The sequence below is a fragment of the Odocoileus virginianus genome, chromosome 31, assembly GCF_023699985.2.
Source record: "Odocoileus virginianus isolate 20LAN1187 ecotype Illinois chromosome 31, Ovbor_1.2, whole genome shotgun sequence".
Taxonomy (NCBI): domain Eukaryota; kingdom Metazoa; phylum Chordata; class Mammalia; order Artiodactyla; family Cervidae; genus Odocoileus; species Odocoileus virginianus.
The window spans coordinates 41,105,116-41,131,606 of record NC_069704.1 but is presented as its reverse complement, the minus strand read 5'-3'; the positions used below and the strand labels follow the sequence as shown (position 1 = coordinate 41,131,606).

Genomic DNA, 26,491 nt, shown 5'->3' with positions numbered 1-26,491 from the left:
CGACTCCCAAACAGAGGTACCACTTGGAGGAGGGGGGGTCAACCGAAAGCCTGCCTCCGCTTCGCTACCCCCACCCAAGCACTTCAGTGCTTCACTGTGCCGTGAGAACAGATGTTGGTTAAATGGGTGGCCCTCGTAGTCGCTGACCCATGGTGTATTGCTCACCAGCTGCGTCTCCTGGCCCCTTCCTCATCCCCACTCCTTCCTGGCCTTGGGAGAAGCGAGCCTTTTGGAAACTGGGCTCTTCATCTTTGGGGACCACAGCCCTGGGGGTCCGGCCCTCTGGGCCTGGGGAGAGGCCCACACTTGGCATGCAGGGAAAGGAAACAAACAAAAAAGGCAAAGGCAGGGTGGACAAGGCTATGCTTCCTACCGGGGGGCAGAGCGTCTCCACGGAGGGCGCGGGCGGGCTCCCGAAGCAGGCCTCAGTCAGCCCCTGTTAGTCAGGACCGCGCTTCTCACGGTGTGGGCCGCAGCATCCACCTCACCTGGGCACCTGCTCAGAAATGCTCATTTTCTGGATCCCTCCGTGGGAAACGGTGGAGGTGGGGCCTAGCGCTTGTTTTAACAAGCTCTCCAGGTGCTTCTGAGGCGCCAAGGGGAGGAAAGAGTGGAAGAACGGGATGGGGGCTGATTAGACCCCTCCCGGGGCCCCTTCCCAGGCTTCATAACGACCCGCTGAGGGCGGCCGGGCCCTCAGGTGAGGCCGAAGTAAGGAAGCCGGAGAGGGAAGCGACCCGAGGAGGAGCCGATGAAGTGAGCGGAGTCAGGGACGGTGAGGAGGAGGAGAGGTTGCGAGAGGGCTGGGTCCGGGGGTAGGGTGGGCCTGAGGCCGCGCGCCGAGCCGCCTTCCCCGCGGGTGCCGGGCGCTGCACCTCGGGGCGCTGGGAGGGCCGGCGGGGCAACCCTTCCGCTCGGGGCGCTCCGCCGGGGCCCTCCAGCCAGCGGATTGTAATGGGCCTTTCCCCGGCAGCTGCTCGGCGCCCGCCCGCATCATGAATCGCAGTCCCATTAGCAGCACCTCCGAAAAGGAGACGCTAAGCCTGCTCTGGGGTGAGTGAGGCCCCAGGGTGTCCTCGGAGCAGCGGGGTCCTGGTGGAGGGGAACGAGAGAGGGCTGGAGGGAGAGAGGGGACGCCTCTCCCGCGGTCTCCGTCTCCCTTCGCAGGCTGTGAGCTAAACCAGGAGAGGCCGACGTGGACCTTCAAACCCCAAAAGGTGGGGAAGCAGGACTGTGTGCTGTCGCTCAGTACGGTGGGTACCGCCGCTCCGAGGAGGGGAGAAAGGATGGGGCAGGGGGGAACTTGGCCAGACACGCAGGAGCAGGTGGCATCGTCCCCCCAGCGGGAGCCAGGCTTCCCTCCTCCGCCCTCGCCCTGGGGGTGAGGAGGCGCCCTGCCCCTTTTTCCACCCGCTCAGATTTCCCTGGGGGAGAAAGCCAAAGAGGAGGTGAACGTCGTGGAGATCCTGCCCTCGGCAAGCCAGGACGACAAGAAGAGGAAGCCCCTCACCCTGGCCTCGCTTCGGGCCTCGGTCCTCCCCATGGTGAGCTTCCCAAGGGCCTAGGAAACCCTGGCTCCAGCCCCCGGAGGCCCTGCTCAGGCCTCACCCCTTGTGTGCAGATGGACACAAAGGTGTGGTGCAGGCTCCTGCAGATGTACCACCGGTGCCGGAGAGAAATAGTTTTTCTTGTTTAGTCGATAAATCGTGTCCCACTCTGTGACCCCATGGGCTGTATGTAGCCCACCAGGCCCCTCTGTCCAGGGGATTTCCCAGGCAAGAATACTGGAGTGGGTTGCCATTTCCTTCTCCAGGGCATCTTCTCAACCCAGGGATCAAACCTGTGTCTCCTCCATTGGCAGGTGAATTCTATACCAGTGAGCCACCTGGAAAGCCCAGAGAGGCATATAGCCCAGCACTAAAAGCCTGGACTCAGGAGCAGGGAGGCAGCTTTCCATCCTAGTCCACTCCCTTTTTTGTGGAGGGGAGAGGGGGGCGGTGCACATTGAGTCCTAACGACTGGCCAGCCAGGGAACTCTAGTCCACTCTTCACTAGTTGTGTGACTTTGGGCAAGTTAAATAACTTTTCTTCAAATCCCATTTTTCAACTGTTTACTGCTGGTGACCGTGTACTGTTGGTGATTTACACGCTGCTTGTGTATCCAGACTGTGTACCCAGAAATCTTCACTTCTAGTCATTTGAGTTTTCTGTGTAGATCTTTGTGAATAATGGCAATTTTTGTATTTGTTTTTTTTTTTTAATCCCGTCCACTGGCTGGGACCTCCAGTATAATATTGGATAAAATTATAATGGTAGATATCCTTGTTTCATTCCTTTAAAAAGGAATGCTTCTAACATTTCTCCATTCAGTATGAAGTATGTGGTAGATACTCTTCGTCAGGTTAAGGAAGTCTCTGTCTAATTCTTTGAAAAATTGACTTTTCCTCTTTTTAATCATTATTGGTTATCAAAAGTGTTTCTATTCATATGATCAGGGGCACTCTCTCCTTTAATCTGTTAATGTGGTAAATTATAGTAATATAATAATATTAAACCAACTTTGCATTCCTGAGATAAACATTACTGATTGTATTATAAATGTCTAGATTTGCTGTGTTAATAAGATTCTTTTTTAAACTTACATACTCATAAGTGAGCTTAGAAAGTGAAGTTGCTCAGTCATGTCCAACTCTTTGCGACCCCGTGGACTGTAGCCCACCAGGCTCCTCTGTCCATGGGATTCTCCAGGCAAGAGTACTGGAGTGGGTTGCCATTTCCTTTTCCAGGGGATCTTCCCGACCCAGGGATCAAACCTGAGTCTCCCGCATTGGAGGCAGACACTTTAACCTCATCTTATTTGGATGTCAAGGCATATTAGCCTTATGAACCGAGGCATGAAGTGTTCCCTTCTTTGTGGACAACAGTGATTTAAAGACCAGGATTATCTGCCCTTAAAGATGTGGGAGGTTGATCTGTAAAACTGCCCTCAAACCTATTTTTTTCTCTATCAACAAGATCTCCCTAGATCTATCCATTCCCATAGTTTTACAGACCACCTATACAAATGAAGACATGGAAATTTATTCTGTAAACCCAGCCTCTCTTGTGCTCCACATACTGTGTCCAACTCAGTAGGTTAACAGTTATCTAACAGTTATCCCCTGTGGCTCAGCTGGTAAAGAATCTGCCTGCAATGCAGGAGACCTGGGTTCCATTCCTGAGTCAGGAAGATCCCCTAGAGAAGGAAATAGCCACCCACTCCAGTATTCTTGCCTGGGAAAATCCCATGGATAGAGGAGCCTAGTGGGCTACAGTCCATGGGGTCACAAAGAATTGGGAATGACTGAGCAACTAACACTTCACTTCAATAGATATTACAAACTTAACCTATTAAATTCAAATTCTTAATTTTTATGTATGACCTTTTCCCCTATCCCCAAATCTGATCTTCTCCCAGTAAATAGCTATTTAGAAAACCTTCAAGAAGCCATAGCTAGGACTTCAGAAACTATATTGAATAAAAGTGGTGAGAGTGGACATCCTTGTCTTGTTCCTGATCTTAGAGGAAATGCTTCCAGCTTTTCACCATTGAGTATGATGTTAGCTGTAGGTTCAGAAATGGTATTTTACATTTTTATTTTATTATTGCTCAGTACTAGCATATAGTTATATAAGTGGCTTTTGTACTAACTGACCTTGCTAAATTTGCATGTTAGTCCTAACAGCTTTTTATTGATGCCACCGAATTTGCTATGTGCTTATTCATGGCATCTGTGAATAAACACAGTTTAACATCTTCATTTTCTATCTCTGTACCTGGCATTTCTTTTTCTTGTCTTACTTCACTGACTAGGACATCAAGTACAATGATGAATAAAAGTGGTAAGAGCAGGACTATCCTTGCCTTTTTCCAGAGGGCAAGTATTCAGTCTTTTACCATTCAGACAGATAAAAGATTTTTGTAGATGCCCTATGTTAGATTTAACAGTTGTATCAGTCTTTTTCAAGAACCAGATTTTGGCTTCATCAATCTTTTTCTATTGTTTATCCATTTTTGTATTTAATCTATCTGTTGTTAATTTCCTTCTTCTGCTTATTTTTGTTTTAATTTGATCTCTTTCTAGCTTCTCACAGCATAATCTTATCTTATCCATTATTAATCTCATATTGTTTTTAGGCCCTTTTTGGACATGAGCATTTCATGCTATGATTTCCTTCTGAGCATGTTTCTGGCTTCATCCTACCAATTTTGCTAAGAATATTCATTTTAATTCAGTTCAAATTATTTTCTAGTTTTATTCTTCACTCCCTGGGGTACTTAGAAGTATGTTTGCTTTTTAATTTCCAAATAATTAGAGATTTTCCATTATTCATTCTTTAATTGATTTCTGTTTTGATTGTGGTACAAAAATATACATTATTTGATTTCAGTCTAAATAGTGTTGTGACTTATGGCCCCTAATATATTCTGTCTTGGTGAATATTTTATTTATACTGAAGAACATGTGTTCTCCTGTGGTTGGGTATATTGCTGTGTAAATGTTGAGTATATCATATTGGTTGATGATTTTGTGTGAGCCTTCTATATCCTTGCTCATTTTCTGTCCACTTGATCTCTTAGTTACTGAAAGAGAAATATTGAAGACTTCAACAATAATTGTGTCTTTTTTCTATTTCTCTTTTTGATTATCAGTTTTGCTCCATGTATTTTGAAACTCTTTTGTTAGGTACATCCTAATAAGTTCTGTGTTTCTAAGATTATTAAATCCATTTGGTTATTTGACCCATTTATCATTATGAAGGGTTCCCTTTTTCCCTGACAAATATTTTGAAGTCTACTTAGTCGGATTAATATAGTCAGTCTAGCTCTCTTTGTATTATTGGTGTTTGTGTATTTTTCCTATTCTTTTATTTTGTTATTTTACTGAAACCTCTGTATCTTTATGTATAAATTGGATTTCTTTTCTATAGCACATAATGGAGTTTTACTTTTTTTTTTAACACTTTGATCATCTGACTTTTAGTTAGAGCATTTGCAAACTTTTGAGCATTATTTCTTCAAACATTTTTTTTCTGTTCCATCTTTCTCATCTCTACTGAGGAATCCAATTATCAATACCTGTCCCACACTTCATTTTGCTCTGTCTTCTTAAAATATTTTTCCTGTGTATTTCATTTTGGATAGTCTTTATTTACTCAATGTCATTTTTCTTTTCTTGCGCAGTATCTAACTTGCTGTTAATCTCATTGGTGTATTTTCATCTAATTAGATGACAAATCCACAGATCTAAGAAATTCTGTGAACCCCAGTGTGTCTTATAATCAAATTGCTCAAAACCAGTGATAAGGAGAAAATCTTAAAAGCAGCCAGAGTTAAAAAGGCATCTCACACAGGGGAACAAAGACAAGGATATGAGTAGATTTCTCCAAATAATGCAAGCTAGAGGACAATGGGAAATTTTTTGAAGTGTTTCATCTTGACTATATCCATTATTTTATTCTTCTTTTTTAAAATTCCTAGTAGTGCTTATCATCTTTCCTTTTTTCCCCTTCGCTTCGATCACTGGGTATTAGACTTTTTTTTCTTTTCAAAGAATAAGCTTTTGATTTTGTTGATGTTTTCTATTGTTTCCTTATTTTCTGTTTTACTAATTTCTCTGGTTATCTGATTTTTTGGCTTGCTTTGTTCCTTTTTCTTATTTCCTGAGTTAGCTATTTAGTCCATTCATGTTCTAGCTTATTTTTTCCAAGTACATTTTGTTTGTTTATTTTGAATACCATAAATTTCCCTCTGAAGATTTTTTAACTGCATCGTTTGTGTTTTGTGATATTTTCACTATTTTATTTTAAATGTTTTCTGATTTCCATTATGATTCTTTTTTTGTTTTGTTGGGTTTTTTTGTTTGTTTTGCCTATGCCTCAAAACTTTCTGGATCTTAGTTCCCTGACCAGAGAGCAAACCCATGCCCCCTGCAGTGGAGGCATGGAGTCGTAACCACTGCACTGCCAAGGAATTCGCCCATTACGATTTCTTATTTGATGCATGAGTTACTTAGAATTTTTAATTCCCAAAGATATATATATATATATAAATTCTGTGCATTTGAGACTTGATTTGTGGCTTACTACATGGTAGTATTATAGGATTATATGTATTTTCCACTAAATCAAACTTATATAGTTAAACCTATATATTTTTTGTCTCTCTGATCTGTTGATTACCAAAAGAAATGTGTTAAAACTTCCTACTGTGATTGTGAAGTTTCAGTAGATTCTTCTCATAATTTTGTTACTTTGTATATGCTTATTTTTTAATTGAAAAATTTTTTAGATAATTACAGATTCACATGCATTTACAAGAAAAGATACTGAGAGACCCCTGTATGTTTTGCCTAGTTTTCTCCAGTGGAAACAGTTTACAAAACTGCAATATGACATCAAAGCCAAGATGCTGACATTGATACAATGCATGGGTATTGTTGTGTACCACTTTATCACCTAAGTTTTTTTAATTTTATCTATTTATTTTGGCTGCACTGGGTCTTTGTTGCTGCGTGGGCTTTTTTCCAGTTGCGATGAGTGGGGGTTACTCTCTAGTAGTGGCGCACTGGCTTCTCACAGTGGCTTCTCTTGTTGCAGAGAAGCCTGGGGTACATGGGCTTTACCCTAGGGAGTTCGGTTCTTAGGTTGTAGAGCACCGGCTCAATAGCTGTGGCCCACAGGCTTAGTTCTCTGCAGCATGTGGGATCTTCCTGGACCAGGGATCGAACCTGTGTCTCCTGCATTGTCAGGAAGGACCCTTTACCACTAAGCCACCAGGGACGCCCTCACCTAAGTTTTATATCCACTATCATAGCCAAGGTACAGATAACACAGCCAAGTTTCAGCAGCCCAGAGATCCCTCATGTTTTCCTTTTATAACCACACTCATCTGTCTCCTGTTTCCTCACCCACCCTCAGTCCTGGCAACCACCAGTCTGTCCTCCGTTTCTAAAATATGATCACTGACATATAATCAGACATGTGTAACTTCTTAGGAACTGGGTCGGGTTCCACCCCCACCCCCCAGCATTTCCCTGGAGATTCATCCAAGTTGTGTGTGTGTGTGTGTTTTATTGCTGACTGGTATTCCATGGTACAGAAGTACCATAGGTCAACCAGTCATCTGTGGGAAAACTAGTCTGATTCCAGTTTGGGGCTCTTAAAAATAAAGCTTCTATGAACATTTGTATATAGGTTCTTGTATAAGCCTAAGTTTCGATTTTTCCTGGGATAAATGTCCAGGAGTGCAATTTCTGGGTCACATGGGGTGGTTGCACATTTAGTTTCTTAAAACTGCCTAACCGTTTTATAAAGTGACTGTACCATTTTGCATTTCTACCAGCAATGCATGAGTGACTGAGTTTCTCTGCATCCTTACTGATATTCATGTTGTCACTATCTCTTTATTTTAACCATTCCAGTATGTGGGCTTCCCAGGTGGCACTAGTGGTAAAGAACCTGCCTGCCAATGCAGGAGACAGGAGAGACATGGGTTCAGATCCCTGGGTTGGGAAGATCCCCAGGAGGAGGGCATGGCAATCCACTTCAGTATTCTTGCCTGGAGAATCTCATGGATGGAGGAGCTTTGTGGGCTACAGTCCATAAGTTTCCACAGAGTCAGATACAACTGAAGCGACTTAGCATGCAATATGTGTGTAGTTATGTCTCACTGAGCCTTTAATTTGCATTTCCCTGATGGCTAATGACGTTGAACATCTTTTCATGCAGTTTTTGCCATCTGTATGTTCAATTAAATGTTCATGTCTTTTGTTCACTTTCTAATTGTATTGTTACTGGAGTTTTGCTAATTCTTTACATATTATAGACCCTAATCATTTGTCAAATACATGGCTTGCAAATATTTTCTCCCCAAGTTATAGCTTGCCTTTTCATCCTCTTCACGTGAACTTTTACAGAAGTTTTTAATTTTGATAGGGTCCATTGTATTAATTTTTCCTTTTATGACTTTTGATGTTAAGTCTAAGAATGCTTTACCTAGTTTGAGATCATGAAGGTTTTCTATGCTTTTTGTCCAAAAGTCTTACAGTTTTATGTTTTACACTTAAGTCCATGATCACTGTCACATATGCCATGAGGTGTAGGTGAAGGTTCATTTCTTTGCCTGTGAACGTTCAATTGCTCCAACTCCATTTATTGGAAAAGCTTCCTCCATTTCATTGACTTTACACTTTTGTCAAAAAGGTTGCAAGTATTTGTGTGGATCTATTTCTAGGTCTTATGTTCTCTTGATCTCTGTGTCTACCCCTCTAATATCACACTGTCTTGATTACTATACTGTAGTTTTATGTATGTCCAGACTATGTTGATGCATATAATTTATAGGTTTATCTTTCTTGTAAAATTGTTATCTTCTTTGTATAATTGTAAATATCTTCCTTATCTAATTCTTTTTATTTTCACATCCATCTGGATCTAATTCTTTTCTTTACGTGGTGATCTTCTTTATCCCTAAAATGCTTATTGAATTAAAAGCCTGTGTTGTCGTTGTTCAGTTGCTAAATCATATCCAATTCTGCCACTCCATGGACTGCAGCATGTCAGGTTTCCCTATCCTTCACTATCTCCCTGACTTTCCTCAAATTCACGTCCATTGAGACAGTCATGTTGTCTAATCATCTCATCCTCTGCCACCCCTTCTCTTGTCCTGAATCTTTCCCAGCATCAAGGTCTCTTCCAAAGAGTCGGCTCTTTGCATCAGGTGGTCAAAATATTGGAGTTTCAGTGTGAGTCCTTCCGATCATTATTCAGCGTTGGTTTCCTTTAGGATTGATTGGTTTAATCTCCATGCTGTGCAAGGGACTCTCAAGAGTCTCCTCCAACACCACAAAGTCTGTATTGTCTGATAATTATTTTGCTCCCCAGGTAGCTTTACAACATTGACAATGTTATTCTATTCTTCTGATTTCTGATGTTGAAATCCTCAGTCTATCTGATTATTGTTTCTTTTTTGAAGATGTGTCCTCTCTAGTTGATGTTAAGGTCATCTCTTTGTTCTTATCTGTCATTTCACCATGGTATGTTCAGGTGTGGATTTGTTTTTATTTGCCTGTTCATGGCTGAGGATCTGTCTTGGATTGTTTCTGGAGAACTTTTGGTTGTTATTTCTTAGAACACTGACTCCATCCTCTCCAGTCCCTAACTCTATTGGATGTACAATGGACCCTCTCATCTGTCCGCTATGTTCGGGTCTTCATATTTTATGCGTCTCTCTCTGCTGCATATGGGGTAGTTTCTGCCCAGCACTTCTCCAGCTTATCAATTCTTCTTTCAGCTGGTTCACTCTGCTTCCTAACCATTTGTTCACTTGATTTCAATGCATATGCTTTTTTATTTAAATTTATTTTTAATTGGAGGATAATTATAGTGTTGGTTTCTGCCATGCATTAACATGAGTCAGCCATAGGTATACTTCTGTCCCCTCCCTCTTGAACTTCCCTCCCACCTCCTCCCGTTCTACCCCTCTACGTTGTCACAGAGCACCAGATTATCCTTGTGTCACGGGGCAAATTCCCACCGGCTGTCTGTTTTGCATATGGTAATGTGTATGTCAATACTACCCCCTCAATTTGTCCCACCTGCTACTTCCCCCACTGTGTCAAGTCTGCTCTCTCTGTCTGCATCTCCACGGCTGCCCTGCGGTATTTCAATGCTTATGTTTTCCATGTCTAGAAGCTGCTTTTGGTTCTTTTTATTTTTGTTAATATCTCGTTCTTATGGTTCTGATTCCTGTTTTATATTTATATAAATATATTCCTATTTTATATTTATATTGGTTTTCATCAAACTCATTTCATGTGGCTTAGGTTGTTGTTCTCTTTTCTCAGATTCATGATTGTACTAGGCTGCGTCATTTTGTTTCCGTCTGGTACCTCCAGCAGTGCTGTTCCTCGTGTGTTTTGTAATTTTAGATGGTGAATTCATCTTCCGGTTGGGTTTGGTTCTGTTTTCTGAAAGAATGCTGCATGAAAAGAACTCAGTCTCCCAAGAGACTAGTTTCGTTTGCATCTGCCATTTGCCCCAGATATATCGCAAGCCTGGGGTTTTTATACAGCTCTCTTAACTTGGCAGTCACCACCAAGTAAATTCAGACTTGGTGTAAGTGAGAAGTACAACCGCAGCTCTCAGCTTCTCACAAGAGGCTCTGTTCTCTCACACGGGAGTTCTCCCTTCCCTCCTTTGACGGCGGGTCATCCCTGGGTGGATGGGTTGGGCTCCATCAGTCCACCCTCCTCAATCCTTTACTGAGATGTAACCATCTGAGGTCCCAGCCCGCGTGAGGGGGCTCCATCACAGCCCCGCCTTGAGCCCAGGCCCTTCGTCTCCTGTCCACATGAGTGTCACAGCCCAAGGACATTTTCTTCTTCTGGGGGCTGTGCTGGGTCATCTTTGCTGAGCGCAGGCTTTCTCTAGTTGTTAGTGGAGGCAGCTTCTCACTTCAGTGGCTTCTCCTGTTGCCATGCGTGGGCTCTGGACCAGACTTGGCATGCGGCCTGTGGGGTCCCCCTGGACCAGGCCCGGCATGCGGCCTGTGGGGTCCCCCTGGACCAGGCCCGGCATGCGGCCTGTGGGGTCCCCCTGGACCAGGCCCGGCATGCGGCCTGTGGGGTCCCCCTGGACCAGGCCCGGCATGCAGCGTGTGGGGTCCCCCTGGACCAGGGATGGAACCAGTGCCCCTTGCATTGCAAGGTGGATTCTTGACCACTTGACCACCAAGGAAGACATCTTCCCTTCTGCTGCGGCATCAGCCCCTACAAGGTCTGCTCTTCTTTCTGACCACAGGAGCCTCTTTCCTGTCTTACTGTTCAGGCAAGCAGTAAAAATATCAAAGTACATTTTGTCCAGCATTTCTAGGTGTTTGTGGCTGCAGAGTTTGCTTTCACTTATCTGCTTCCCATCTGAAATAGGAACTCTAATTTCTCTAAGCCTCAACTTTCTTCTCTGTAAAGTAATAGTACCTCCTTTGTGGGCTCCTTGTGAAGATTTAAATAAGATAAATGAGGTAAAATGCTTAGCATGGGGCCTGGCACATAGTAAGAACTCAAGGAATTTAAGTATCATTATTGTTACTCTAGAAAACTTGCAAACTTTGGAAAAGTAGAAAGAAAATCAGTACAGTACTGTGCTGTGCTTAGTCGCTCAGTCGTGTCCGACTCTTTGTGATTCTTCGAGGCTCCTCTCTCCAGACAAGAATACGGTGGGTAGCCGCCATTCCCTTCTCCAGAGGCTTTTCCCAGCCCAGGGATGGAACCTGGTCTCCTGCAGGTGGATTCTTTACTGTATGAGCTGTCAGGGAAGCCCTTTAAGACAATAGTAAAACAATAACATAACTTTGCATCTGCTTTTCTCATTCGATTAGTGCTTTAGTCAGCGTGGCTACCATCACAAAATACCAGAGTAAGTGGTTTGAACAGCAGACGTTTCTTTCTCCCCTCTCTGGAGACTAGACGTCTCAGGCTGGGGGGCCCACGTGGTTGATGTTTGATCAGGGACCTCCTCCTGGCTTGCAGATGGCTGCCTGCCTTCTGTGTCCTCACACAGCTGAGGGAGAAGGCACGCTCTCTGGTTTAGGCTTCTAAGGGCACTAATCTCATGACAAGGGCCCTGCCCTTATGACCTCATCCAACCCTGATTATGTCTCAAAGGCTTCATCCCCAGATACCATCACATTGAGGGTTAGGGGGCTTCAGTGGGAGAATTTGAGGGGATGCAGTACAGTCCATGGCTATAAGATTTCTCTATTCAACAGCTGCCCCCCAGCTTGGAAGCCCCTCTGTGATCTTGGCAGGAATGAAATGATCAGATCCATCTTCTTGTCTGACAGAGTCCACCTCAGCAGGGAAGGCCAGGGGGTTAAGAGTGCAGAAGGGTTCAAGGAACCCATGAAGTGTGTGGCGGAGGGGAGGGAATAAATTGAGCATTTCTGCCTGAGGCCAGGCCCCCCCATGCGTCCCAGGCCCCAGGTCTCAGTGGCTTGTCCTGTCTCCCCCTCCTCCCCTGGCCCTGCCCCTCCTCCTCCCCCTTCTCTGCCCCTCCTCCCCTCCCCCTGCCCCTCCTCCTCCCCCTTCTCTACCTCTCCTCCCCTGGCCCTGCTCCTCCATCTCCCCCTTCTCTCCCCCTTCTCTCCCCCTCCTCCCCTCCCCCGCCCCTCCATCTCCCCCTGCAGGTCGTTCTGGGGTTGGAGTTTTCCCCTCCAGTCACGTTCCAGCTCCGGGCTGGCTCTGGACCCGTGTTCCTCTGTGGCCAGGAACATTACAGTAAGTCCAAGCTTGGACCTAGTAAGGTCTTCGAGTACAGTGCCCGGCACAGGGACAAGGACGTAAGAGGTCCTCAAACACTTGAGCGATTCTTCATGGGTAGAAAAGATCACCAAGGCAACAGAATCACCAGCAGCCTGGACCGAAGGCATGGACATGGGTCCTAGCCCCGGTCCTCCTTTACCCCTCCACCACATCCTCATGGACCAGAGACCCCTCAGCTGTAACACCGAGGCGGGGGGCGGTGCTTGGTTTCATCTTCCAAGCCTAGCTGTAAGGAATACATGCCGTATTCAGGAAAAGCACTTAATATAATTCCTGGTGGCAGCACACATTTAAACATCACCTGCTATGAAGTGTTATTGTTTAGTCCCGAAGTCGCGTCTGACTCTTGGTGACCCCATGGGCAGAGCCCACCAGGCTCCTCTGTCCATGAGATTCTCCAGGCAAGAATACCGGAGTGGGCTGCCATTTTCTTCTCCAGGGGATCTTCCCAACCCAGGGAGCAAATACCTCTCCTGCATTGGCAGGCGGATTCTTTACCACTTAGCCACCTGGGAAGTTTTGGGTTGGCCAAAAGTTCCTTCAGGTTTTCTGTATGCTGCTATGGGAAAACCCAGACGAACTTTTTGGCCAACCCAGTATGGAGCTGTGGCAGTAACATGGTCCCCGGCAGATCGCTGTGCTTGTCATGTCCCTTTAGCTGCCTTCTCTGTCCAGTGTGCCTCTTTCACCAGGGTTCTCTCCTGCTCCAGACCCCAGCCAGGTTCCACTCCCTCAGGATGAGCTCCTAGGCTGCTGCGTCCCCAGCCTCCCCCTCCTCCTCTCACATGCTCCTTCCCGCGTGCATCCCCTTCCTGCCGCCAGAGCTATTCCTCACCCCGTTCCCCCACCCTCCTGCCATGGCCTCAGCCCTCACCCGCTTTGTCAGGGGGGCCAGAGTGTCTGCGGGAGGCAGGCAGGCAACGCTTCCCACTGCCACACTGGGAGATCTGGGAAGGGGAGCTGGGCAGAGGCCCTGCCCCATCTCCCATGCCATCGCTGACATTTCAGATCTATCCTGGGAGGAAGTGGAGGAGGAGGAGGAGGACCTGGAGGAGGAGGAAGATGATGATGATGATGAAGATGTTGATATGTTCCTGGAGGAGACGCCCGTCAAACAAGTGAAGAGGCTGGCGCCCCAGAAGCAGACAGGTGCTGCCAAGGTGAGGGAGGGGTGCCTCAGGGCTCCCCAAAACCTGGGCAGAGGCTCCAGGCAACCCCTGCCAGGTGCTCAGCCCAAGTCTTCTCTGGCCCTGGCCTCGCCCAAACTCCCCCTGATGCTCGTGTTGGTTTCCAGGAAAAAAAGATGGAAAAAAAAGAGGAGGCAGTAAGGTAACTCTTTCCATCTATTATATTAGCCAACGATTAGCATCTCTTTAAACGAGATACATAGTGCTTGAAAAGAGAATGCCTCACGTGTGTGCAGGTGCGTGGTGGGCGGGGACATGTGTGCAGGTGTGTGGTGTGCAGGCCTCACGCGTGTGCAGGTGTGTGGTGGGTGGGGACACGCATGTGCAGGGACATGTGTGTGCAGGTGCATGGTGGGCGGGGACACGTGTGCAGGTGTGTGGTGGGCGGAGACACGTGGGGGGGGGACACACGTGTGCAGGGACACAGTGGGCTGCTGCTGTTGGCTGGCAGAGCCTTTCTGAAAAGGATTAAGCAGTTCTTCCTGTCTGATTTCATTCCACTTGCGGCAGTTCCTTCCAAAGAACCCCATCTGAAATATGGGGGAAATTATTCCCAGGTGGCTCTGCATGCCAATACAGTAGATGCAAGTTTAATCCTTGGGTCGAGAAGATCCCCTGAAGAAGGAAATAGCAACCCACTCCAGTATTCTTGCCAAGGAAATCCCATGGACAGAGGAGTCTGAAAGTCTACAGTCTATGGGGTCACAAAGAGTCCAACACAACTTAGCAACTAAACAACATATGCACTAAGAAACTTATCACTTCATTATTCTAATAATAGTATAAAATGGAAGCATTCTAACATCCATCTATATAACAATTGCTTAAACTGTCACGTCTTCTCAATGGAATGCAACATAATGCCCATGAAGAATATAGCAACCTGAAAAGTGTTTATGAAATTCAAAGAACAGCATATTATTTTCATTTTATTTCACATGTTTTCAGGACAAACAAAAAAGTTCTGAAGGGAAACAAAATGTTAATATTGGTAGGAGGTAAAGAAAATTACAGGTAGTTTATTCTTGTCTCTGCTATATTTTGTGCAGGGTGGTTAACATCTTTTATGATGAGAAAGAAGTATTTGTGTCTTATACACAAATAAAGCAGAAGTTTAAGAGAAAAAAACAATCTTGTTTTGAAAAGAGTCAGTAACTTCCACTGGTGGTCCAGTGGTTAAGACTCCGTTCTTCCACTGCAGGGAGCACAGGTTTGATCCCTGGCTGGGGAGCTAAGATCCTGCATGCTTTGTGACACAGCCGAGAAATAATTTTTTAATAAAGAGAGTTGGTCCCTGGCAGGCGACGGGGTGGAGTGAGCCTCCCTAAATCACAGCCCCTGCTTCCTGGAGTGTCCAGGGCTCAGCTCTGCAGACTGGGCTCTAGTACGAGGGCCTGGGGCTATTGGCAAGGAGCTGGGTCTCTCTCTAATCCATTTTCCCACTCCTTGTCCAACCCCACCCCATTCCAGACAGCACCTTAAAGGGAGTCCTGCTGGAAAGTGAGTACTGCTAAGAGGCTGTCCTCCTGGGGAAGTGGGGATGGTCTCTGGGAAGGCGCTAGGATGGGGAGGGGGTGGGACACTGGAGCCCCCCTTCTCTCATATGCCAAATCCACACCCAGACCTAAAAAGCCAGGACGTTAAAAAGAGATGAGGAGCCAGGAGCGCCTGGCTGCAGTGACCGAGGGAGGACCCGTGAGACCACCGTGCTGAGTCTGAATGTGATGGACATCATGGGGGGCCAACCCAAGAGCCTCTCACCCCAGCTCTCGGTTGCTGCAGGAAGAGCCCTGACTCGGTCACAATAAAGGTTGCTTTGCTAGGACCTTGTTTCTGCGTGTCTCCCTGTCATAGCCGGCTGCAGTGAGCCCACATGTCCAGCAGAGGGAGGCCGTGTGCCGGCACACCTGGACATGCCCACACCAGCTAGCTGTGTTCTGCTCTCTACCTTCCTCTCTTTCCCTGGCATCACCCGCATCCCCAGCTTTGGGGGAAGAACCAACTGTCTCAGCCCCTTCCCCAGCTTTGGGAGAGGGAGCTAGACCTGGGGTGGGTCTTCCTGCGTCCACACTCCCTTCTGGCAGGGCCTGTCTGTCCAAGATACACAACTGAGGGGGGATAGCTGCCCACCACCCCCACCAGGAAGGGCCCAGCCTAGACCTGCTCTCCCAGGTCTGCGTCCTGTCTGGAGGGAGCTGCTCACAGGGTGAAGGTATGTGTCAGTCTGTACCTTCAAGGGAACCTCCCAAGTGGGGAGACAGGCAGGCTTGCTGAAGCCTATAGAAGGTCTCTTCCAGAAGGTGGGCAGTGAACACTTTCAACTCCCAGGCTAGAATTCCCTGAGGGCAGCAGCCAGAGCCACAAGAACAGCGCTCAGTAAATTGCTGGCTTGGGGCCAACAGGATTGGAAGGGGGGTGAATGACTCATCGCCTGGCGCTGGGCTTCTGCTCCCAGCAGCCTGCAGAGCCACTTTGAAGCCTGGTTCAACCGTGGTGACATGCAGGTGGCTGTCCCATCGGGGTCTGCTTGCACAACCTCTCTGAGCTCCTCCCTGCCTCTAAGCAGCACCCCACTGGCCAGGCTGAAGTGGACCAGTGGGGAACTGGCCCTGCCCTCCCTCCCTAGGACCCCCAAGTATGGGTCCCAGGAGCTGGAGGTGTCTGAACACCTGCATCAGAAGGGCAGGCTTCAGTCTCCCCATTCAGCTTCTCTTGACGCCAGAAAGAGGTGGAGGTGGGCAGGGCTGGCGTTGTTTTTTTTCTTTTGGCTGTGCCGGGTGGGTCTTCACTGCTGTATGGGCTTTTCTCTGGTTGCAGCCAGTGGAGGCTCCTCCCTAGTTGCCCTGCTCGGGCTCCTCACTGAGGTGGCTTTCCCTGTTGCAGAGCATGGGCCCTGAGGCATGCACGCTTCAGCAGTTGCGGGTCCGCAGCCCGAGAGCACGGGCTCAGTCGCTGTGACACATGGGCTTAGTTGCTCTGCAGCATGTGGGATCTTCCTGGACCAGGAATCAAACCCATGTCCCCTGCGTTGGCAGTCCACTGTACCACCAGTGAAGTCCAGGGCTGGCGTTCTTGCTTCTGCTTTCTACACTCCATGAGGCAGATGTGAGTTTTGGCCTGCCTTCTAACAAGGGAGAACATGGTACTGACCTCAGTCACCCAGAGTGACAAGAGACATCAGGTCTGGCTTCAAGTAAGCAGCTGGCATTGACTGTGGCCTCATGCCACCAAGATACAGGGCAGGCAAGAGAAATTCCTTCAAGTGGCCTAGAGTCTGGTGGAAATAAAGGCAACAACGTAATTTCAATGAGCATCAAGCGCTGTGGAGGAAGTAAAACAGGCTAATTTCGATGGTGGGGGTGGCCTGTTTCGTTAGATCTGAGACGGTGCCTCAGAGGAGACCATGGACAGGAAAGGGATGATGGCTGCGTGTGGAGCTGGCAGAAGGACATTCCCAGGAGCAGAGGGTGCACAGGGCCTGAGGCGGAACAGGCACAGAGATACAGGCAGAAAGAAGGCATGATTGTGGCCACGACACCGTTAGCTGGGCACTGCTCTGAGTGCCTTCCGTGGGCTCACGCCTTTAATCCTCATGACTCTGCCCAGAGGAGGGTGTTATTCGCCCCATTTCCCAGATGTGGAAAGTGAGGTACAGAGAGGTTAAAAACTTGCCCCAAAGTCACAGAGCCAGGATTCAGGCTCAGGTAGTCTGACCCCCGGGCCCTGTTTGTAACCACCCTGTGGGTGAGAGGCAGACATGAAAGTCGGAGGGCACAAAGGTCTCAAACAGAGCAGGGGTGAGAGCTGAGTCCATGTGTAACTGGAGCCCAGGACGGGCAGCTCCGGAGCCCAGTGACAGCAAAGCCCGTGTTCCCCTGCTCCAGCCTCAGGCAAGCGCCCCTGATGTCCTCCTTTCCTCTGACTCAGCCGCAGACAGTCAACAGCTAGACTGCTGATGTTTGATTTCCACGTGCTGGCTGGTGGTGGGGGTCAAACAGCAAAGATGGGGGGATCTGCACTGTTGCAGAGGCCTTTGCCCTTCACCCTTCCCCAGCCCAGGCTCTTCTGTCTGTCAACAGGAAAGGGGTGGGCTGAGGTCGAGCAGGTGGTGACAAGCGGCAGGCCTGCAGGTGGCCGCCTGTCTGCACAAGCTGGGCTGCTAGAGGCAGGCGTGAGACGTCCCCGCTGGGGGGGTGTTGAACTTGGCACTAGGGAATGGGATTAACCACCAGGACCCAGGCTACTCCTCACTCCCCTTAGCACCTCCTGCCACCCCCGTAAATGTTAATGAACTCCACCCTTCTGCCCCCTCCCAGCTCCCTCGCATCAGGGGAGAAAGTCAAAGTTTAGGTAAACTGAGGCTGGACTATGTAAGAGGGTCTCTGCCTCTCTCTCCCTCATTCCTGTAGCACTTGACACTTTTCAGAAAGTGTCCTTCCTCTTAGCTGATGTGATGGATGGTAGTTTTGACATCATCGCTTGTGGCCATTCCCTTTTGAAAACTTAGGAAGCTGAGACCAGAGGGGTGAAGGAACTTGCCACAGGTCACACAGCCTGGAAGGACCTGGGCCAGGGAAGAGGGATAAAATTCAGAGGCCGGGCCTGGAACATTCCTCACTTGGGATCCATCACTAGGGTTCCCACGGGGTAAAGGAGCAGAGTCAGAAGCCAGGCCTGCAGGTGCAGAACAGGAAGGGACGAAGAGCACAAACAGGCTGCCCAGCAGTGCCCCAGAGTCCCTGGCACCAGCCCCCTGGCTGAGCCCCAAGGCCAAGCTTGACAGCAGGCATTTGTTACCATGGAGACCCAGGCTGGGCTGGGGGCTGGCCAGTTAGAGCAGGCCCTTCCCCCACTGACAGGAGCCAGGCTCTCTGGCTCAGAGACCTTGGACCTGGATGGAACTCCTCACACCTGCCTCTCCTCACTGCCTGCCATTCCCCAAGCTTACCCCACCCCCCAGACCCCAGGCTTAAGCCTCTCTGCTCTTACCTGTGAGTCTTAGGGATTGAGGTCAGAAGGTAGCTCTTAATACTCCTCCAGGGAGTAAGAGCAGGTGAGGATGAGGGCATGGCTTCCCAAGAGGGAGCCGGCACCAATCAGTGGAGAGTCAGAATCAGGAGGTTGCCGTGGAAGTGGCAGAGTGTCAGTGGGGCCCCCAGCGATGGTGCCAGTGTGGGAAATGGAAATAACCAGGGGGACCGTGGGCACCTTGGTCCCAACTGCGCTGCTAACTAGCTGTGAAACCCTCTCTGGACCTCGCTGGTGAATGAGGAGGCGGGACCAGGTGAAGCATCTCTTAAGGGCCCTTCCAGTTTTGACATTCTTTCTGATTGCTTCCGGGGCTTCCCAGGTGGCACAAGTGGTAAAGAGCCCGCCTCCCAATTGCAGGAGACAGAGACATGGATTGGTCCCTGGGTCGGGGAAGCTCCCCTGGAGGAGGAAAGGGCAACCCTCTCCAGTAACCTTCTCCAGCCTGGAAAATCTCACGGACCGAGGAGTTGGGTGGGCTACGGTCCATGTCGTCGGAAGGAGTTGGACCGAGCAGGCAAGCACGCATGCTGACTGCTTCCAACCCCGGCACCTGGTTACAAAGGTCAGGGCCGGGGGCAATGCTGCATCCCCCAGGCCAGCTCAGGCTCAGCTCACCCTGGAGCCCCCAGCGGGGCGCCTGGGGTGGAGCTGGGAGTGAGCAGGGAGTTGGACCCGGAGGTGTCCCTGCTTGTCAGTGGGTGGGGAGGGGTGGCAGACAACTTTGTGGATTGTTCCAGCTCAGGAAGGTGAGAAGGAGGCCTGAAGGTGAGAGTTTCTCCCTCTGCCTCATCTCTTTAGGTAAATAAATCTCCAGCCAGCACTTCCCCTTCTCTTCCCAACCTGGGGGCACTGTGACCTCCAGGGAGCCTACAGCTGAAGTGTGAGCTTCCCCCAGAGATGCCCCCTAAGCACTAGCCCCCTCCCACAGTCACCATCAGCCACCTTCTGCAGGGAAGGAACCATGGTGTAGAGTCCCTGCTCGTCAGCTCCCAGGACCGGGGACATTGGGGCATCTTGAATGGGAGCTGTGCTAGGCCGGGAGGGCGGGGATACTGTGGAAAGAATGCAAGTGGAAGAGAAAGAGCAGGGACTTTGGAAACCTGACCACGTCATTTGCTAGATGGGTCTGTGGATGTGTGTTAGTTGCTCAGTCATGTCTGACTCTGAGACCCCATGGACTGTAGCCCACTGAGCTCCTCTGTCCATGGGATTTCCCAAGCAAAAATACTGGAGTGAGTTGCCATTTCCTTCTTCAGGGGATCTTCCCAACCCAAGGATTGAACATGGGTATCCTGCAGCGCAGGCAGATTCTTCACTATCTGAGCCACCAGGGACTAGCTGGGTATCCTGAACAAATGACCTACCGATGTGCCTCAGTTTTCTCGCCTGCAGAATGGGGTGATACCGGGCATGGTACTGGGCAGTGTGGGGCCACTGGGAGGTTGCTGGGCACTTTATCCCAGACAGCTGCTGGGGGATGAGAGCAGGAGGCCCCAGGCTCCTCTCAGCTCCCAGAGGCGCAAGAGATGGCTGCCGGCCTGGGGGGATGCCAAGTGGGGCTCAGAAGATATATCTCTGGCTTCTGCTTAAGTGTGACTATGTCATTGGGTCCTCCAACATCCCGAGGCATCACTCTGCCCATCTCTCAGAGGAAACCTCGGAGACCCAGAGGCGAGTGGCTGATGCCTGCTCTGCTCCAGTGGATCCACCCAGAGCCCCAGCTGCGCGGTCTCCCTGCCCCTGGCTCCCAAGCAGGAGCACCCCCTATTTGCTGCTAGTGGGGAGGGAGAGCCTTAACCCCTCCTTCCCAGTGGCCAGACAGCAGATAGGGGGAGCAAGGGGTGACAGAGGCAGTGGAAGCGCCTAGCCAAGCCCACCTCCTGCCCCCTGGAGGGAGGTTCCTCCTTTTAAGGCTGCTCCTGGTAATTTCCACCCGGAGAGCCAGAATCAGCGACCCCAGGCCTGGACTGATTGATACCTGCGGCTCACCCTTGGGGAGGTGGGCCAGGAGGAGGAGAGAGGAGGAAGGACCCTGCTGTTGAGGTCCTTGAGGGTCTGGAACAACGCAGGAGCCTGTCTCCTGATCCAGGAGCCCCCAGCAGCTCCATCCTCTGCGCTTGGGCAGCCCCGCCTGAGGCTGGCAGCGGCCCCGCCAGTGGCTGCTTTGCAGTCTCACTGGCCGGGAAGGTGGACTCCTCACACCTCAGTCTCCCAATTATACCCTCCTCCCCCTCCCCCTCCGCCCCTCTCTCCTCCTCCCCTCTCTCTCCTCTTCTCCACTGAAAACCTGTGGCTCGAAGAGACCTTGGCTTCTCTGGGACTCTGCCCCTGGAGACTGCCCACATCTGCTCCTGACTTTGGGAGCAGGAGGGCAAACGGCCCCAAGAAACCTCTCCGGCAATGGGAGCCACCCGCTTGCTGCCCAACCTCACACTGTAAGTGCGCTGCTCTCTGACCCGGACCCCGCTGTCTTGTTGCCATTTCCAGCCTCCGGGGCAGACTTGATGGTCCTGGGACCGCCACAAGGACCAGGGGGTGGGCACCCGGGGCGCCCTTGGGCTGCTGTTTTGGCGCCCGCAACCAGGTCCACCTTGTCTCCCACACAGGTGCCTGCAGCTGCTGACTCTCTGCTGTCAAACTCAGGTAGGTGGGCATCCCCCCCCCCAGCTTCTCCGCGTCTCTCTCACCCTACCAATGAGGGGGTTGGGGTGCAGTCTCCTTCTGGTGGACAGAGGCATATCCTGGCCTCTTCTCCGGTGCAGAAGACTCTGAGGTTTGGGGGGCTGGGATGGCACGGGGTAGGAGATTTGGGGATTGATAGACGTTTTCATTTCAGCCCAGTTCTCCTCGGGTCTCTCCCGCTCCCTCCATCCCTCCACACTGGGTTCCCCCCAAGGCTAAACGCACGTGGGCAGCCAAGCCTGAGGGATGGAGCCCGGGAGTGGTCGGAAGAGGGCGGAGGGGATGGCTCAGGTGAGGCTTGTATCAATACTTGCAAGTTCTCGAGAAAAGACAGGTTTCCATGCAAAACCACCTGTGTGTGCCACGCACCCCACCCCACTCCCACCAACACAGATGTCCTGCCGGTCATAGTCCTGGGGGGCATCTTGTGGGCACTCAGAATGCCCAGCCAGGGCGGGCGACTCCTTACCTATAGGGCAATGAGGTCAAGCCCAGAGGTTTGTATGGGACAAGATTCAAGGGTTTGCTTCTCCACACCCCCAACCCCAAGTCAGCCTCCCCCCAGCCGCAGCCCCCCGTGCGAGGCTCGGTCCCTTTTTGTGATCCTCCATAAAAGTGCAGCTATTAAAATGCACTGGTCCAGAACCGCTCTGGGGAGACATCGCTTGGCTTTCCCAGGCCAGAGGCCGGCTTCTCTTCATAGCCAGTGGGGACTTTTTTTGAAGGTAAATGCCTTTTCTCTGAGCGAGGGAAAGGGGCTGCCTTTGAAGCGGTGGGGGGGTGGGAGAGAGAGAGACACCCCCCCTTTTCCTTCCCCCTTTTGCTCTAGCCCCCGTTCCAGGCCTTTTGCTTCACACATCCAGGGAGAGCAAGAAGAAAGCCCCCAGCTCGGCCAGGAGGGGGCTGGGGGTGGGCCCAACCTGTTCAGGAGGGGGAATTAGCACAATGGTGCGGCTGGCCAAGGCGTTTATGGCCTGGCTGAGGCCCCATTCAGGACTCCGGGAAGGTGGCAAAGCTGTCCTTTCCCCCTTGAAGTGCCCCCTCGCCCCCTTGGTGGGGGGGCCAGCAGGCCGGACCACAGCCATGCTTGAGGAGCCGTCTGACAAGCAGCTGTCTGCGGCAGGGGAAGGGGAGGTCCCCCACACCCCCACCCCGCAGCGGAAACATGAAAGGGACAGGCCAGGTCCCGCGGGGAGAGCGACTTGTGGGCTGTGGGCTGTGGGGGGGCGTGGGGCTGCTTTTGTGCAGGGCTAGAGGGGGGATGGGGAGAGGAGGGGGTTTTGGGGAGGGAGCCCCCTCTCTGCTCCTGACCTGGAACAGACAGACAGGAGGAGGCTGCCCGCCAAGAGGGGCGGAGGGTCTGAACCTGGGCCAGGAGGCTGGGGCGGGGGACGGGCCGGACCTCCTCCCTCTGGCACGGAGGCAGGTCCTCCACCCCAAATGCTGGCCTCAGGTTTTCTCAGGGCCGTGGAGAAGTGGGATGGGCAGAACTGCTCCCACGGGCTGGGGTCGTGGCAACACTCCCAGGCTGTGGGGAGCTGGGGTCTGCCCTGGGCAGTGACACACACACACAAAGGGTTAACCCTGCGCAGGTTCCGCTGTCAGCCTGGAGCTGCTCCCTCCCCGCCCCCTCTCTCCAAGCTGGTCCTTCCCACCCCGCCCTCCAGGAGACGTAGGTCCCTCGCAGATGCTGGGGCTGGGGGGTCTAGCTCTGTCCGGATGGTTGCGATTGAGCTGGGATCAAGGTGGACTCAGGGATCTGGGGCATGGAAAGGCTGTCCCAGCACAGGCCAGCAGGATCCAGGTGGAGAAACATTTTAGAGCTAGAGCCGGAGCTGTCACCAGCAGCTGGGAAATGTCATCCAGGGGTGCACCCTGCCGGAGAGTGAGCAGGCAGGAAGCGGTCTGCAGATGGATAAAGAGAGACCATGCTGGAGAAGGCACTTGTCCTGGATTTGTATGGACCACAATGCATGTTGGCAATGGCCCCTCTCCCCACTGGGGAAGCAGCGGGAGGCAGCATCACCCCCAACTGGCCACGAGCCTCTGTTACATTGTGGCCTGGGCAGGCGGCCTCCCAGAACAGTCCCTGGGCCCCCACTGACAGTACCTCTCCACCTTCTTCCATGGAGGAGGCCTCTCAACCCTAGAGCAGGGAGGAATGCTGGATGGGGCAATGGCTTCTCCTAGGGCCCTGAGCACCCAGGGGGAGTGGCAGGGAGGATGGGCGGGACCTCAGGAGTTCTTGGTTAGCACTGTAAAGAGGTGTAAAGAAATGCTTCCAGGGGCCCTGCAGGAGCTAAAGAGAAGAGTTTTAGTGCCCCCACAATGGTCCATAGGCCAGCTGCTGTGTGTGCACGTACATTTGTGTGAATGTGCACACATTTATGTGTGTGCATGTACTGGGCGTGGCCTGTGTGGAGGACTGGAGAGACATCTGGTCACCCTGGCTAACAGAACCAAGCCCTTGGCATTTTGGAGAAGGGACAAGCTCCCATCCTAGATGCAGGGCAGGGGTCTGTCACTAACTGTCTGTGTGGCCGCATGCACCTCCTCCCTAGATCATGGACATCACATAACACCAGCTTGAAGCTTCCTTCCAGCTCCCAGGGTCATGATTCCAGACCTGAACTGTGTCCCCAAGTGTCGCTCGAGCCTGAGCCTGGGCAGCCTCCAGTCCCCTGCTCCAGGGCAGACGAGGAGCCAAGAGGTCATGATGACTGACTCACACGCTGGCCTGGGGAGGTCACAGCCAAGTGCCCCCTGCACCCCACACCTCTACTTCACAGGGCAAACGACCTGCCCCTACCACACTCACCTCCGCACCCCTCCCCCGGATGGACCTGCGGTGGTGTCTCCCAAAGCAAATTGACACTATTTTTCCCTTGGTAACCGCAAAGGGGGAGAATCACCCGTCTCCTAATTTTAACCAGTACGTGAGGGACCAGGGTGCCATGACTGACCAGCTGAGCCGGCGGCAGATCCGTGAGTACCAGCTCTACAGCAGGACCAGCGGCAAGCACGTGCAGGTCACCGGGCGTCGCATCTCCGCCACCGCTGAGGACGGCAACAAGTTTGGTGAGACCCAGCCCTCACAGGGAGGCCACCCACACCCCTGTCTGGCCTCGCCTGGTCCAAGGGCCCCCCCCCATGCCCCTCACCCCCTCCCAAATTCAGAGGTCAGGCCCCCTGCTACATCCCTGGGCCGGCAGCCCCAATGGACGGAGGTTTCTCCCCCTCCCCACAGCCAAGCTCATAGTGGAGACGGACACATTCGGAAGCCGGGTGCGCATCAAGGGGGCTGAGAGTGAGAAATACATCTGTATGAATAAGAGGGGCAAGCTCATCGGAAAGGTGAGGCCTGGGGGACAGGGAGGAACAAATGAATCCATCTTCTGGGGTGAGGGCAGGTGGGGTCCCGCAGCATCCCGCCACCCTCTGCCGGGTCCCACCCAGGACTGTGACTTCTGTGCTCACCCCATCATTCAGCCTCCCTCTGATCCCTCTAGGCCCTGTGGGTCTAGACGCCCTCTGAGAACACTGGCTGGCCCATAAGGATCCTTGGCTCTGGTTTATGGGGTAATTTCTCAGTATAGTGAGGAAGAATTTTAGCACCTACATCATGCTCCAGCCCTTGTGTTAAGGGCTAAGGCCTGATCAGTGTTGAGAAGGCCAGAAGTTCCCCTCTTAACCCCTGCCTGAGGTAAGTGGAGTCCACAGGCTCCAAGTGGCAAGATTCATACTAACCACCTACTGTGTAACCGCTAGTCACACTCTCTGCAACGGTGGGTCCAGAGCTGTGCAGGGAGAATCCATTTCCTTTTGCATCAGCCCATCCTGCATGCTGACTCTGTCTGTTCTCAAATATTAGCTTATTTTTGTCAGTCTTAGTCTTCTCATCTGTAAAATGGGCATGGTATCAAGATCATCTACAGAGCCAGATGGGTGGGTGCCTGGTTCCTGACATAGCCGGTATTCTACATACGTTTACCCCTTCTTTCCATCACACTGTTGCCTACCCTCCCTCCACACAGCAACACCATTCACCCAGATCGAGGACCGTTCTGCTTTATGAGTGCCCCCGTGTATGCACTGAACTGCAAAGTTACCGGGACCATTACACCCAACTGGATGAGCCGAGGCTCAGCCTGGCTGCATACGTTGCTCAAGGTGTACAACTTAAAGGGCAGGGTTGTATTTAAGTTCAGATCCGACTTCAGCAATGTTTGTTCCTCTGTCCACCTTTGCCTCTCCATCAAGGGTGCCCACCTCACCAGGCAGGCATTCTCGGGCACCCAGTCTCCCTGGTCCCTCCTTGGTCCTATAACATCGGCCTATTAGGCAGACACGCCAGCCAGGGTGGGCGGACAAACTCCCCTTCTCTCCTTCCTCCCCTCGGCAGCCCAGCGGGAAGAGCAAAGAGTGCGTGTTCACCGAGATCGTGCTGGAGAACAATTACACGGCCTTCCAGAATGCCCGGCACGAGGGCTGGTTCATGGCCTTCACAAGGCAGGGCCGGCCCCGTCAGGCCTCCCGCAGCCGCCAGAACCAGCGAGAAGCTCACTTCATCAAGCGCCTCTACCAGGGCCAGCTGCCTTTCCCCAACCACGCCGAAAGGCAGAAGCAGTTCGAGTTCGTGGGCTCGGCCCCCACCCGCCGGACCAAGCGCACGCGGAGGCCGCAGCCCCTGACGTAGTCGGGGACCCGGGGGCCGCCCCTCACTCTCCGGCTTTCCCATCCCCTCCCTTCCTAATCCAAAGACTGGGCTGGGTGTGGGGGCCGGGGAGCCAGAGCCCCCAAGGGGGATGAGGACCACGGAGCATCACAGCCACACACCCCCCACCCCACCCCCGCTGGAAAGGGGCAGGGCTGCCGCTAACTAGGGCGGCTCCCTGGGGCCCCACGCTGGAGTCTCCCCTGAGGGTGGGCGGGCCCCCAGGAAGGAAGGTAGAAAAGTCAGGCTCCCTGAACCGAATGGGAAAATCAGCGGATTCAAGGCTCCTCAAATTCTCCTCCCCGCGGCTCCCTCAGTCTGCCCCCAGCCTCTGAATTCCTCCTGGCCAGACGGTAGGAAGGGACTTTTGTTTTGGTTTCAGAAAAGAAAAAAAAAAGAGGGAGAGGGAAAAAAAAAAAAAAAAAGAGGGCTGGCCATTCTTCACATTCCACTACCCAGGCCTGCACCCCCATCCCTCAACTCCCAGCCCCGGAATAAAACCATTTTCTCGCAAA

The 26,491-nt window shown here is 51.4% G+C and overlaps 2 protein-coding genes and 1 long non-coding RNA gene across 5 annotated transcripts; 2 read left to right on the top strand and 1 right to left on the bottom strand.

The window, feature by feature from the left end:
• NPM2 (nucleophosmin/nucleoplasmin 2) lies at nt 1–15,374 on the top strand. 2 transcript variants are annotated; one of them, XM_070459705.1, is made up of 9 exons: nt 1–775; nt 974–1,053; nt 1,168–1,253; nt 1,419–1,544; nt 12,227–12,317; nt 13,371–13,522; nt 13,657–13,691; nt 15,020–15,049; nt 15,172–15,374. In XM_070459705.1, the coding sequence occupies exons 2-9, from the start codon at nt 996–998 to the stop codon at nt 15,191–15,193; spliced, it is 600 nt and encodes a 199-aa protein (XP_070315806.1). In that variant the 5' UTR covers nt 1–775; nt 974–995; the 3' UTR covers nt 15,194–15,374. The 2 variants fall into 2 exon arrangements, with proteins under 2 accessions (XP_070315806.1, XP_070315807.1); XM_070459706.1 differs by lacking the exon at nt 13,657–13,691 and having other exon boundaries at nt 4–775.
• Nucleotides 14,292–24,316, bottom strand: LOC139032478 (uncharacterized). Its single transcript, XR_011485034.1, has 2 exons — nt 24,226–24,316; nt 14,292–16,823 (listed from the first exon to the last, which is right to left on the bottom strand). It is a non-coding gene; the product is annotated as an uncharacterized lncRNA (long non-coding RNA).
• On the top strand, nt 20,894–26,491 carry FGF17 (fibroblast growth factor 17). Of its 2 annotated transcripts, none has more exons than XM_020899904.2 (5): nt 20,894–21,015; nt 21,187–21,223; nt 24,196–24,340; nt 24,510–24,616; nt 25,665–26,491. In XM_020899904.2, exons 1-5 carry the CDS (start codon nt 20,981–20,983, stop codon nt 25,956–25,958), a joined length of 618 nt encoding a protein of 205 aa, XP_020755563.1. In that variant the 5' UTR covers nt 20,894–20,980; the 3' UTR covers nt 25,959–26,491. The 2 variants fall into 2 exon arrangements, with proteins under 2 accessions (XP_020755563.1, XP_020755562.1); XM_020899903.2 differs by having other exon boundaries at nt 24,163–24,340.